At 44.1% G+C, this 15,303-nt stretch overlaps 1 protein-coding gene across 2 annotated transcripts in view; it reads right to left on the bottom strand.

Annotated features, from left to right (window-relative positions):
* The window catches only part of LOC142958915 (unconventional myosin-Ic-like), a 51,208-nt gene extending 38,032 nt beyond the window's left edge, over positions 1 to 13,176 (bottom strand). The window contains exon 1 of one of the 2 annotated variants that reach the window (XM_076099939.1): positions 13,074 to 13,176. In XM_076099939.1, the coding sequence (XP_075956054.1) occupies positions 13,074 to 13,163 (90 nt within the window). In that variant the 5' untranslated portion in view covers positions 13,164 to 13,176. Of the gene's footprint in view, positions 1 to 8,246; positions 8,546 to 13,073 lie in introns of those variants that run through there. The other variant, XM_076099941.1, reaches the window with a different exon arrangement.
* Between the last annotated feature and the right edge of the window lie 2,127 nt (positions 13,177 to 15,303).

The following is a 15,303-nucleotide window of genomic DNA, read 5'->3' as shown; positions in this document are numbered from 1 at the left end:
CTGTGGTGTATAAACATTTAAGAATTCTGGTTTTACAATATTTATACCGACTCATTATTCATATTTTCTTTTCGGGGTTACCAGACAAATCACATACTTGTAGTGTACTGGGTTTCAAATCAGGCTTCAAGTACTTAAGACACAGTGGGTTCAAGAAGGAAAGTAACAAAACACCTGTTTAAGAAAACTTAATAAATATATATTTAAAAATAAGAAAATATAACATAAGAAAACAAAAAGAAAGCAAAATAAAAACAGTCCGTCACCTATGAAAACTAAGAAGATGTGTAGCTACATGGCAGCTGTAAAAGTAAACATCTAGTACATTTACCAAATGGTTAAAATATATATATAAAAATTCTCCCTTGTGGTTTTCAGATTTCTTCCTCAAAGGAGAACACAGAAGATACAGGATGTGTGTGATGTAGGTTAAAGGGTATTTAATTAAGACTTTAAGAATGTCTCCTGTGAAGTTCAGAGCTACACCCGCAACCATTTCACCCCAACTGATCTAAAAGAACAGTTGTTAAAACTCTCTTTAAAACTGTAGAAGATTCTCTCTCTCTCACACACACACACACACACACACGCACGCACACACTCACACACCTCAGTCCAACCACTTGTCATAGTTATTCTGGGCGGGGCTGCTGTGGTATGTTAGAAAGTGAGCTTTGATTATTTGCATTAGTTAAGGAAGTACACAGCTGTGTTGAGGATAAAAATACATTAATCAGGAAACAACTGTGAAATCCTGGTGTCCTCGAGCAAACTAGTTGAAATACTTCCCACCAAAGCATTGCACCATGAAACTGAAAAATCAAGGCCTTTAACATTGAATTTATGACCTAGAGTCCTTTACTGTATCAACTCTTAAGATAGGGGAATTCAAAAACCAGAGGAAACTGTATGCACTCACTGATTAGGATTCATCCTCTGGGGACCATGAATCTTTGCACCCATTTTTGTGGGACCCCTTTAAATAGTTGCAGAGATATTTTCACTAAAAACTAAAAATGTAAACCTGCTGATGGCCCTAGATGTGAAGTCGGGATCACCAAATTCAGTCTGACTCAACCTCTGGGGACCATGAATGTCAGAATAAAATTTCATGAGAATCCATGAAATAGTGGTTGAGGTATTTTAAATGTGGTCCACAGTTGTGGACCTACTGAACGACGTTGCCATTGCCGGGGTGTTTACCTGCTTTACATTCAACCCGTGCTGAACTACCGGTCTGCATACTTTCACCCTCAAAGGTAACGAGTAGGTAGAAGAATGGAAATCAATGGATATTACTCAGGTATCTGTATCAGCCATCAGAAAGGGTCGGTATTGGTCAACGCCTGGTTTGAACCAGCTATCTTAACCTCATTCACACTGTGTTTGCATTCCTTCAGGCTTTATAGGGACGCTTTTCCTCTCTGATGGTATTTTCACGCCACATTTACTTCTTCTTCTCTCCAAGTTATTTATACACCATTTCCCACATTCTACCTCCTACTCCACCATCTCACACTCTTCATGTACTCTACTTCTTCTTCTTCTTCTTCTTCTCAATCTCTCTCTAAGTCCAAGGCCACGCCTGCTCTTACTGTACTGGCTTTATCAAAGTTACATGGAAAGATTTAGTTAAAGGTTAACAAAAAAGGTACTGAGTGAGAGAGAGGAAACTTTCATAGTCTTAACCAAGGACGTTTGCTGTATTATCGCCGTGCTCACGGCTATGGGAAACACACACACACACACAGTTTATTTCCACTTAACTCTCCTATTGTCCTGCAGGAGGATTTGGTAATAAACATAATTAAACCTGAATAAACTATGTGGACTACGTCCCTTGTTAGCGACTGAGCTAACAAGCTGTCGGACTGACAGTTGGCAACCACCGGTTCTAAAAAGTGAAAACAATCATAAACTCATGTTTATAACGTTTACTGAGGTAATAAATCAAGTGAGAGGTAGAGTCTCAATCTCTAGTTTCAAGTCTTCTTCAATACAGCATGATGTTCATTTAGTACATGATGCTCCATTTAGAGTCAAACAGACCAGAAAGCAGGTTTAAAGTTAATATTAACATCACCTTTTTGTGTCACTTCCGGGTTGTAAAAAGCCAACACACACACACACACACAAACACACACACACACACAAAACATATGCACCCTGGTTTCAACAAACACCAAGATTTGCCTTTGGTGTCACGTCACAAACAAACAGGGTGGGGGTGGGTGTGTCCCAACACTCACAGTATAGTTAGGACGCAGTTGGAGATTCACAGGTACACGAGAGGAGCTGACGTAACTACAGTCACGATACTGTTCAGGATCCAGAGGGCAGTTCGACATGATTAATGACTCTTATTCCACCGCAGGTCGGGTTGAAAAGATTGTTTTTTTAAATAATCGCCAAAAATACACCGTTTATCACAGCCAGAAGCTGTAAAAACTAACATTATTGGTGAATTTTCATCTTTAAGACGATAATTGAAGACATGATGTGTGAAAAATGCTTTCATCAGAACAAGCATCCAAATCACAGCTTAAAATTGTGGTATTTCATCAACAACAAAATATTATTCTACTTGTCTCATTTAATATTGTGTCACAAATAAACCGTTTGCTTTAACTAGATTTTGTAAAAAACATTAAATTCTGCGCTCCTCAACGCAACTGTGAAGCTATGATTGACTCGGCTGAGACCAACAGTCACGTGACAGAAAATCTGTGAATATTTGACTGAACTTCAGGCCGATGAACACAGAGCAGAGAGGAGAGGCTGTAAATATGCAAGTAGATTCATATTTTTAGCACGTAGAGCCTCCATTTTCTTTTTTTTAAACATCTGTAACACCTGTGGACACTTGAAGAATTGTTGAATATATAGATTCCATTTTACTATCAAAGAAATTCAACTTGTGTTTTTTGTTATCTATGATTCATGTCATTGTAACTGTGTTATTCTGCACTAAAGACATGATTGTTCTGTTTCCATAGACGGCAAAGGACTTTATATAATGCAGTGAAAAACAAGGCCACAGAGAGTTAAATGTGACAGGAGTGCAAAAAAAGAACAATAATAAAACGTCACGAAACTGCTCGGGGTTCAGAGGGTTAAGAGGTGAGCGCAGACGAGTCGCAAACAAGTAGACCTGCTCACTAAAAGGTACATTTACTGGGGTCATAGGTGTATTTTGGAATACTATACAAAGTTTACACAGCTATGTATCCCTTAGGCCACCTACCGTCTCCATGTGTGGCAGACAGAGCAGGAATACAATCACTCACATTAACAGGTACTCAAATAAACACCGCAGTCTATTATTGTTCGTGGATTATTGTTGTAACTAACGTGCCGTTAAGCGCTCGAGTAAATCGATTTCTGTAACAACAGGAACATCCCCAGCCCATCACCCACACAGCAGCCACACAGCACCCACTGCAGCAGATGACATTGGATTACAAGTGATCTGGTTTTATCTGGTGTTAATCTGAGTGAAGGTGTGCAGGTGAGGGTGTGGAACAGGATTAGGAAGAGAGTTAGTCAGCACTGTGATAAGTAAACATGAATGAGCGGTCTGTTAACGTATAAGCGTTGGTGCACGGCATCCAATGTTTAGTGCTCTGGATTCATAGAAGAATAAATGCCAACATGCCGAAAAAGTTCCATCAAGTCAAAGATATTAGGAATCCACAACAATGATGCCAAAATGATAACAGACTGTACTGTATTAACTGTTTCTGCAGCCGTTGTCATTCATACCGAGTCATTCGAGGACTTGCATTTCTTTCTTTTCTAACGTCAGTGAAGCTGGTGATCTTTGAGTCACTTCCAGAGTGGTTTTCTTTTTCCCACAGCAGCCGAGGCTGCAGGACTCAGGCCATGTCCACACTACTCCGTTTTTACTCCGTATTTGCTACGTTTACACTGAGCAGCCACACTACGCCGGAGTTTTGGAGCACCCTAAACGGAGGGATCTGAAAACTCCGGCGAGGTTGGAGGTGTTTGAGAACTCCGGGGTTGCGTTTGCGTGTGGACGGTCGGATACTGATGTGCTTAGAAAAAATTACGCCCACACCCGTGTTCGCTACTGGATTGGTTCTTGGCAACCATGACGTCTCCGTCCCTGATTCGTCACACTCACTATCACATGACCCGTACCCGGAAGAAAACAAACTGGGCTACCAGCGATTCATTTCAACATGGATAACTAATTGCAAGTGTTGCTGCTAGCACAACAGCTAGCAGCAGCTATGCAGTAAAAGTCTGCATTTCTGTGGAGGAAGCAGCTATTATTGGAGTGATTAGCGAGCGGCGTGACCGGCATCAGCCCTATGGAGCAGCTCGTTGTTTTTAGATTCTAATGAGAAGACATGCTGCTCTAACGTTTTACTTCTTCCGTTTGGTAGCCTTGAGAGACCTTAGTCTGTAAGTATGTATTTATGGAGCATGAAAATATGTACGTAGATATATTCTATTCGCGTGTTTAGTATAACATTTGTGTTGTATTAAATGCTAATCGCGGTTAGCATTTCTCCATTGGCGGTAATGTTAAAATTAGCTTAGAAGCTAGCTAGGCGGACATGTTACATGCTGGCTATATCATGGATTGTTGTTTTGTATTCGTGTAATGTGTATAGGGACAGTTCGTAAAGCCATATTTCATATTGTGCTTCCACAGTTTTACAAATAAAGATTCACACTGAAGTCTTGAAACTCTTCTATGGATTCCATGGTCTTTATTTCACGGATCTACTGTTAGCGATCTGCTAAGCTTTCCTGCACGAAGGAAGAGCAGAATAGAGTGAGAGACGTGTGTTGACCACATGTATGGACCCATATTCTAGTAAACGTTTACGTGTAAGTGTTGATTTTAAAGTAAATTTGATGTGAGAGAGATAGACCCGCACCGCTGTAATGCTAATCGCGGTTAGCATTTCTCCATTGGCGGTAATGTTAAAATTAGCTTAGAAGCTAGCTAGGCGGACATGACGTTCAGAGCTACTAGTGAGAACAGACATCAACAACACGGAGGAAACGAGTGAGAGACCACATTGATGGACCCATAATCTAGTAAACGTTTATGTGTAAGTGTTGATGTTAAAGTAAATTTGGAGAGAGAGACAGAGCGAGTATTTTATTTTTTTTAACTAAGCAAGCAATTCACTTCCTGTTTACACCGTCACGCGCATGCCCAGTGTAGTTAATGGTCACGTGCTGTCCGCCTTCGACGGCTGCCGTGTGGACGCAGATCAACTCGAGAATGATGCTGAAACTCCCGTGTGGACGGAGATCGTTTCTATTTGACAAATCTGCATCCAAGGAGAAACGGAGTAGTGTGGACAGGGCATCAGTCACACGTAACGTTTATTCCCAGCAGGGCGGGGCTCGGATAGCTTTGGGATGTGGGGGGAACAGAAAAGAGAGAAACACCACATGGAAAAGCTAAAGCAACTGCCCACAGCAGAGAGCTAAAACTAACCAGGCACACACACACACTCTGTGAGTCATCCACACACAGGTAACACGTCGTCTGAATCACTGCCAGACGCTTTATATCCTCAGTATTTCCATTCCGCTGCTCACAAAGTGGCTCTGCATCATTTCCAACACGTCTCTGACAACTGAGACCGTTAACGTCCGTTTGAGGGGCTCTTAAACACCGGAGTAGTGTGGACACTGGATCCTGAACGCAGTCAAATAAAAGCGCTTATAACAAAGACGTAGGAGTGTGGATGTTACTATTCAGCATCCACAGATGATGTGATAACATCAGCTTTAAAAAGATGAGTGAGCTAATGAACCCACACTTCTATGATCTCATCTTATATATCTGGATCTCTGCGTCTCCTGATGTCTGGATCAATAACAGACACATTCCCACATAAACTCCATCAGACGTAGTCATCATCCAAACAGCCTCCCACACACACAGAGCTCCACAGAAGCTCAGTGTGTTCATCACTGAACCTGATGGTCCATTCATCTCAGCCTCACTCCTCACAGGAAACAACGATCAGCCACGTGGAGGTTAATATCCGACACTAGCGTGTTTGTTTTATCACACCCCTGGAGAGGAATGTAGTGAGACACACACCACTAAAGGCAGAGAAATGTCTCGCAAGACATCTAGAACTGTGTTCTAACAAACACGGAGCGTCTCTCTGGTTCTTTGATCGTTGATCAACTTGATCTCAACCTTCTGGAGCTCAGAGACAAAGTTATGAAACAGATTACTGATTCTAAATTCAAGAAGGAATCACGGATAAAAACCAACCCCGTCATGCATGAACGTAAACACCTGACGTCTCTTCATCTGGTGGTTTTATTTTATTTTTATACTAACGGTGTTAATTCTCTGTTTCCTGCCCAGAAACTACAGATGTAAATGAATGAATGAATGAATGAATGAATGAATGAGTAAGTAAATAAACCTCTTCGAGTCACCTTGTAAAACAATCCCGGGCGTGTAAATGTGCACTATGATCCCGTGTGAAGTAGTGAGCGTGCTGCTGCAGTAGAAGCTTATCGTCGTGTTCTTGGCTTCAGCCTGCTGTGATATCTGTGCTTCATGTTCATCAGAGCGGCCAAAGCCCGGACCATACCTCATGCTCGGGTTCACGCGGCAGACTAAACCAACGCCTCCTCTCTCACCACCACGAGCCACAAATACCACAAATAAAGACATCAAGACTTTAAAAAGGGCTTAAAGCAACGAATCTGTGCCGCATCAGTCCGATGGAAACTATCCAGCTAAAATAAATCTCACCAGAGAGATGGAGTTGGAAAAATGTATCGACGGCAGCACATTGATTGAGACCAATGCATGCTGAAGCTTCTGCTCTGTGCATTGTTTCTCGACAGGTAATACATGCTAATGCTGCAACACTGGCCATCATCTCCAGTAATAACTAGCCGTCACGTAGTGGAGCTTACGTCACACTCACAGCTCGGTGAAGGTCATCTAAGTGTCAGCTGGTGAATGCTGGGAGGTCCTGTCCTCCAGGGGCCCTTGAGGCAACCGGTCAGCTGCTCTAGAACCAGGAAGACGACGTCCAGTCTGTCGACCTCCTAATGTCCAGTACTAGCTTCTATTGTGCTCCTCACTCATTGTGAGGAAGAAGATCAGCAGCGTATGAAGCCAAACCAGAGGAAAGAAAGCGCTTGTCCAATGAAAACATCCCAACATCTGCTTATTATATCCGATTGTTATGCCATGTTTTCCAATCATTAAATAAGATTTGTCCTCCGGCTAATACCATATATATATATCAATGTTTATTGAGCATGAACAGGTTGCATTGTGGGCCAGGTGCTTCTCTTGCGTTTCTAATGTAAACACACTCTAACAGGTGAGCATGGCGACAGCTGACACAGAAAATACATCAGATGTGTGTTTGTTTTGAAGGGGAAACAGCTGGTGTTAGTGGCTGATGAAGACGGACACCAACCATTCTGAATCACTTTAAATAAACACACACGCGTAACATCCCATAGTAGCTTCAGCTCTGCAGACTCTCGCGCTGTGAGTGAACTAATCTGTGTCTGTCTGGCGTCTATAATAAGACGAGCCCAACCTGGAGGATTTCAGGTTGTAGGCTGAACGCCAAAACAAATCGGTTCGTGGCTAAAAAAGTTCTCTCCACACTGCCCCCCCCCCCCCCCCCCCCCACGCGACGAGAGAGGAACACGCTCCACCAGACTTCATTCAGAAAAACGCCGGAAAAGTGCGCGTACTTTGCTTTAACGACAGCTCACGTTCAGAACGCATAACCAGAGATACACACAATGCATTCACCGCAGAGAAGTCTCAACTTCTGCACTCAGATCAGTCAGATCACAACAAACCTCGAACGCACCTCAGTTCAACATCTTAGCGGCGTTAAGGAGGAAATAAGGCGTGAGTTAGCGGTGGGGAGGTCGGGCGTAAAGCTTCACACTTGAGGCTAAATATTGTCAAATTAATACAAAACCGACACGTTGAACACAAGCCGGACTGAACAGCGCGCCTCGCGGACTCGTCTCGTGCTCTTCACGTTTGTCTCACCGCGTAGACGAGTCGCCAGCAGGCTGTGCGCCGTTAAAATGACGCTTATTTGAATGCAGTTTGGCGTGGCTCGGTGGTTTGTTCCTCCATATGGTACACGCATCAGCCCACTCGCTCGTACACGCTGTCGAGTCCACAAATGACTCTGCGGAAAACTTTCCCCTCCAAAAAAAGTGTCCCCACTTTAGTTGAAACGTACCTTTTAAAAAACAAGCCGAGGGTCCGAAGCACAACGTGCTGGTTTCTCTTTCTCTTCTTCCTCTGACTTCCTCTCCTGCGGGCTGGGTACGTTAGTGGACGTGTGTGTGTTTTGGGGGGGTTCTCAGATACCTCCGCCGTCGAATGTCAGTAAGTGACTGACGTCTGTCGAGGAGGTAACGCACAGTAACGCGTACTGCGCACGTGCCAGAGTTCTCCTGACGCTCCCACCACTCCCAGTCCAACCAGCACTCCCACACATGTGGGCTCAGCTCTCTGCACTTTGTCCCAGTCTGCAGCTCCTTCACCAGAGCGCCGCACTTCTATTAATATTAATAAAACCAGTAAACGCCAGATTGATGATGTGAAACTGGGAGGAGTGGTTTCCTTCTCTTTCACTGAAGGGCACCACAGACCAGGAAGTTCACCAAAAAGAAAACCAGCTCGTGCATGAGTGATACAGTTTTAGTCCAAGCCATGTCGTCATTGTTTTCTCTGCAAACACTTCTTCTTATCTGTCATGTATTTGTCCAGTGACGAGTAAGCGCCCACATCCTGCACATACTTTAATTAGTACTACTTACATATACTTGTACATGGTTATTAATCAGCCTGACTAAAAGCCCATTTCGTCATTTGTGCTAATGTAGAATAATATACACCTTTAATGAAAGGGAGGGAATAATAAACCGGATGTAATATAATCACATCAAAGCCAAACTGTGTTCGAAAATGTAGACATTTAACTTTTTATACTAATCCACAAAACTGACAAACCTGCTGACTGAGCATGAATTAGTAAAATCCAGAGGAAACAAATCGGCACTTTATTTATAATAACAAACTTTTAACTTTATCTGCGTGCTGCCGTTGAATGTGAGGGTAGGCAGCGTGTGCACCAGTGTAAGACGCCATTAAAATAACGAGATGTGTGAGCGGAGTCTGCCGCTGTGGATTCATTGATCTATTACATGCGGGGTGTTTTCAGTGTAGTTCTGCTGCTTATTACACCACAGCACAGACAGGCATGGCTGCTTTAAACTGCTCTCATGACTAGTGATGTCAGATTTAAGGAGTTATCGTACCCTCTACCGACACCGAGGCTGTCACTGCACCAGAGCGCCAGCCTCCCTTCATTACCACTGTAGTATATCAGGGGGGATCATTACACACATAACTCTTATATTTTATATTTTAAAATATATCTATATGTCAGTAATAGAGTTACCAAACAAACAAACAGTTTCACTTTCACTATTATTTCCCTCCCTAGTATTCACAATGACAGAAATTCAGAGAGTTTATGTTATAAAGTATTTTTATTATAGCAGAGCTCAACTACAGCTACATGTTCACACTTAGCCGGCTGAATTCTCCTGATTCTCTATTTTCTATTTATTTAGATTTTTCTTAGTTTGTTTATTCAGTTTAGTCATTTATTTTTCAATTGCATTTCATAACATGGGGATCTACTGAATCATGTATTCTTTTTATTTCTTTATATATATATATATATATAAATAATTAGTCTAAGGATATCCAAATTGGCCTCTAAAATACTCACCATGTAATTTTATTTTAGAATTCAAACTTTTTGTTAAACCTTCAAGTTATTGCAAGGAACTTTGATTTCCTGTCGATTCTGTCGCCCCCTGTGGACTAAAGTGGTAGTGTGTCTGAGCTCTAGAGTCTCCTTAGAAAACCTCTGATTTTACTGCAGCAGGGTCTGACAGTCTGCTCCTCTCAGTCCTGGTTCTGGTTCTCCCGTGCCTCCCTTCCCTCCAATGGGTCCAGCAATACGTCCTCGGTCTCCAGCAGCGTGGTGTCGGTGTTGGCTCCCAGAGAGGAGAAGCTCTGCTCCTGGAGGAGGAGGAGGAGGAGGAGGAGGAGGAGACGCTGCTGCTGCCGGGAGCTGAGCTCTCCTCCTCCCTCCGGAGCTCCGACTGCAGGTCTGAGGCTGCAGGTGAAGCCGGATCTGGGTCTGTCCACGGTGGACCGGTCTCTGGAGGACCTGGGTCTGTCCACGGTGGACCGGTCTCTGCCGGAGGATCTGGGTCTGTCCACGGTGGACCGGTCTCTGCCGGAGGATCTGGGTCTGTCCACGGTGAACCGGTCTCTGCCGGAGGATCTGGGTCTGTCCACGGTGGACCGGTCTCTGCTGGAGTCTGAGTTGAAGGAGTTTCTGGTGAACCTGCATGAGTTCATCTGGTTTCACCAGAATCCGACCCGGTGGCTCCGATGACGAGCATTAAGAATAACTCTATAGAAACAGACCATCTTCTCTCTGATGGTCTCTTTACTGATGGAGGTCTGATAGAGGATCAGGACTAAACTGAGTCTGGTTCAGGACCAGATAAAGGTTCTCACAGTAGATTAAACATGCAGCAGTTCATACGGCAGATCAATAAAGAGAGAAAAACTCCGTCTATCACTGCAGTTATGCAACATGTGAAGGTGACCTCAACCAGCCGGTCAGCTGGACTGTAATGTGGCTGCACTACCAGAGGGGGGGGGTGATGGATCCAGTGCTAACCACACACACACACACACACACACACACACACACACACACACACACACACACACAGGTTGTTTCCTGTTGACGAGGTAATGTTAGACAGACAGACTACTGGACCGAAAACCAAATAATCGCTGCCAAAACTTCTCCACTCAACACTTAATCTTTTAATTCGTTCTCAAGACGATTAACTCCATAATATGTATCTTTATTGAACTCACCAGAACGTCTCCTGTCTTTACATTTATATTTCAATTTCCATTATTGTATAAATCAAGGAGGAAATCCAACAAAGCTTATTATCTATTTATGATTATATAAATATCAATATAGATATAATTTTCCATCTGAACAACATAAGAAGGTCACAAATTATTGATGCCAAGGGACGAACTTAGTGAACCATTGATGACCCCCCCCCCCCCCACACACACACACACACACACACACACACACACACACACCTTTCACACACAGTGAGGCCGGTGATTCGACCTTGGAGGAATGTGGGAAGAGGAAAAAAGGAAGCCGTGTTCTGGAACGTCTCTGTTGTTTCCTCCCGTCCACCTCCCGTCCACCCCCCCCCCCCTAATCATTACTGACCAGCACTCAGCATGCTGAATTAACCAGCACATTCCTCTCACTGTACATGCTAATCCCGTGTCAGCCCACGCTTAACTGTACCAAATGGTACCTCGTACCATGGGAGGACTGACTTAAACCCACTCCTTCATTCCTGAGATACGGTATAGATATTAGACATCGGCTGTCTACATGTCTACATGTCTCCATGCGATGGATGTCTCTCCCATGTCTCATTTAATTTGATCTACTGTGATGAACTTTTATCTGGTTCTGAACCAGACTCAGTGTAGTCCTGATCCTCTATCAGACCTCCATCAGTAAAGAGACCATCAGAGAGAAGATGGTCTGTTTCTATAGAGTTATTCTTAATGCTCGTCATCGGAGCCACCGGGTCGGATTCTGGTGAAACCAGATGAACTCATGCAGGTTCACCAGAACCTCCTTCAGCTCAGACTCCAGCAGAGACCGGTCCACCGCGGATAGACCCAGATCCTCCGGCAGAGACCGGTCCACCGTGGACAGACCCAGATCCTCCAGCAGAGACCGGTCCACCGTGGACAGACCCAGATCCGGAGGGAGGAGGAGAGCTCAGCTCCCGGCAGCAGCAGCGTCTCCTCCTCCTCCTCCTCCTCCTCCAGGAGCAGAGCTTCTCCTCTCTGGGAGCCAACACCGACACCATGCTGCTGGAGACCCCAGGACGTATTGCTGGACCCGCTGGAGGGATGGGAGACACGGGAGAACCAGAACCAGGGCTGAGAGGGGCAGACTGTCAGACCTGCTGCAGTAACATGAGAGGTTTTCTAAAGGGACTCTGGAGCTCAGAGACACTACCACTTTAGTCCACAGAGAGCAACAAAATCAACACACTACGAAAGTTTCTTGTTGTAACTTTAAATTTCCTACATTTCCCAGAATCCCTTTGAACAAACACCAGCGGTCCATCAATGCTATCAGGTACAAGTTACGGGCATTACAACCAAAGCAACTCATTCTAAGAGGCTAAACCTCTCAGTAGAGTTGAGGAGAGTTAACACAGAATCAAAGATAACCCTTTTCACATGAGATGTTATCTGATCTTTTGTGGATATAAACATATTTATTATACCAGCTTTTAAAATGCAACCGCCTGTATGGCGGCATTGGATTCTGATCGGATGAGGCTTCAGTTGGTGCAGAAATCTGTCTGTGCTTCTTCTATAATGTAAACATGAATATTGACCCAAAATGTCATCTTTAAAATCATGCGAGACACTTAACCTAGTTTTTAAATATCTTGCTGTGATATAAATGATTTCTGAAGAAAATCCCCACCAAACAACTGTTGTTCTTGTTAATGTCACTTAGTACCGATGTCTGTAACAAACTAGTGTTTGCATGAATCCCCACCCTGTTCATGTCAACAAAACTATGTGTTTATGTATTTGAGTAATGCTCAGAGCCAAATGGGGTTCAAACGTATTTACAAAAACACATCTGTTCTGATTTATCAACGCAATTTGCACGACCAATAAACTATGAAGTAATTTTACGGCTCTTCAACGTTTCTCAACCTCATCCCCTTGTGGGAGATGAACCTGAGTCAGCAACAAATCTTTCACTGAGCGGCCATGTGCATGCAGAATGAAGTGGAAGACTCCAGATCTGGTCTCAGACCAGACCACATGTGTGTGTGTGTGTGTGTGTGTGTGTGTGTGTGTGTGTGTGTGTGTGTGTGTGTGAACTGACCTTGCAGCCGTGGCAGCAGTTTTCTCCGTTCTTCCTCGGAGAAAGGATGATTTCCCCCGTTGGGATCAGCTGGATCCTTAATTCCATCATCGTTCTCCTTTTGTTCCCCCCTCCTTGTCCCTTTTTTATTAAAGTGATTCCAACTTGTTTGGTGCCGTCTGGTTCTCTTCGCAGGAAAAATATCCGTCTGCAAATCCTTATTTCAGGGCCGAAAGAGAACGTGCCTAGAGAAAGATGCATGGAATACAGCAGATCATACGTATCCCTCTTTCATGCATGTGAAGAGAAATAAGGTGTCCATCAGGTGGAAGCTCTTACCTTAACAAATGGAGAAACTTTACCTCCTGACACGCAGAAAGCAGTGACCCGGCTCAGAGGTTTGGATTTGGGCTGTTACCTGTTGCAGAGCGGAGAGCCACAGTGAGTCACAGTGAGCAGCCAGAGGATGTTACCTCTCTGGTTGAGGGATCATGAGGGAGGATATGGAGCTCAGCCCATTCTGAGATGGATGTCACATGCAGAGGATATGTGTCTTTTGTCTTGTGTGTGTGTGTGTGTGTGTGTGCGTGCGTGTGCGTGCGTGTGCGTGTGTGTGTGTGTGTGTGTGTGTGTGTGTGTGTGCATGGTAAGATAAAAGTGTGTGTGTGCTCTGGTAAACATATCTGTGTCTTGTTCTTAGTGACTTGATTTTCTTTTTATCACAATCATTTATCATTAATTTTATCTTGTTGCTTCCACATACCTGCTATTTGATAATTGATGGCACATGTGTCCACGTTTTTTTAAACATGGCACAAACACACACACACACACACACACACACACACACACACACACACACACACACACACACACACACACACACACACACACACACACACACACACACACTAGGGCTGGTCTGAACAGGGTTTCCTCCCAGACCCTAGCATCCTGCTTCAGACATTCCCAGTACCCGCCCAGTAGATTGAGAGTGTGTGTGTGTTAGTGTGTGTGTGTGTGTGTGTCTGTGAGTGTGCATGACGGAACCCACCGGCACTTCCCTGAGGATAAACAAGCAAGAGCCACGCGTTTGCACACACTTTCTAAAAAATAAAAAAGGGACTTGCGCTCTCGTGCACATCCTGTCCCCAAGGACTCGACGAGACCAGGGCCTCATTGACACTGAACACAGACACACAGGGATTCAAACACACATCATATTGATAGAGGGGTGGGGGGGGGGGGAGAATTTGTGACATAGAAATCTAAATAGCTCCACTCTCGTAGATAAACACATCATGTGGATGACCTCCCTCCTCTGCATTCCTGTTTGCTCGCTGTCAGCACTGACGGACACGTACAGTAACTTATGGGCATTATAATCAAGTTTTTTTGGGGGGCTGTACAAATGTGGCCTGACGTCGCAGTAAAGGAGCTCAACGTAAAGTCAGCCAGATGATTAACAGGACAGGAAAGCATTAACAACAACTGTTTTCTCTTTGCAAAAGAAAATTGTTCTCAAATGCACTTTATTCTCCATGAATTATTGGGTATCTATCTTTTAGTGTTTGTGTGGAGTACAGTATTTGTGTGTGTGTGTGTGTGGAAGGGGGGCATCACAGGCTGCTGCTGAGAGGGGGGGGGGGGGAAGTGACAGTGACACACATCCTTTGACCTCTGACCCCAGCTGGAGGCATTCCTGACAGCCTGGCATCAACAGGAAACCTGTGGCCTTGACACACACACACACACACACACACACACACACACACACTCCTTGGCTCTGCCCAGGTTTTATTCTAAAATAAGAACACAGTTTGGAAGTGACTGACTTCCAAGATAAACGCTCTATTGTTACTTCATGTGAAATGAAAGTGAAATGAAAGGACACACGGATCACAAACAAAAACTAAATTTGTATTTAAATAATCAGAGATGAATATCAGCTACCTGATGCCAAAATAAAGAATGTTCATGATGAGGAGTGTGAGTGCTCATCAAGTGATGCTTCCTCTGCAGAACGGTTGTAAAAACACTTGTTTTCCTCACCGTCACATCTGTTTTTGTACGAAGACTGGAGATTACACTTCCTTTTTCCTTTTTTGCTGCCTGTGAGAAACATCTGAGTATTCTGTTTGCTTTGTGTGTTCCCTGTGTGTGTGTGTGTCTGTGTGTGTGTGTGTGTGTGTGTGTGTGTGTCTGTGTCTGTGTGTGTGTGTGTGTGTGTGTGTCTGTGTGTGTGTGTGTG

Source organism: Anarhichas minor, unplaced genomic scaffold (genome assembly GCF_050575085.1).
Source record: "Anarhichas minor isolate MPS153535 unplaced genomic scaffold, ASM5057508v1 ptg000026l, whole genome shotgun sequence".
In the NCBI taxonomy this organism is placed as follows: Eukaryota; Metazoa; Chordata; class Actinopteri; order Perciformes; family Anarhichadidae; genus Anarhichas; species Anarhichas minor.
Note: the sequence above shows the minus strand (reverse complement) of the source record. Positions and strands in the feature narration are given on the sequence as shown.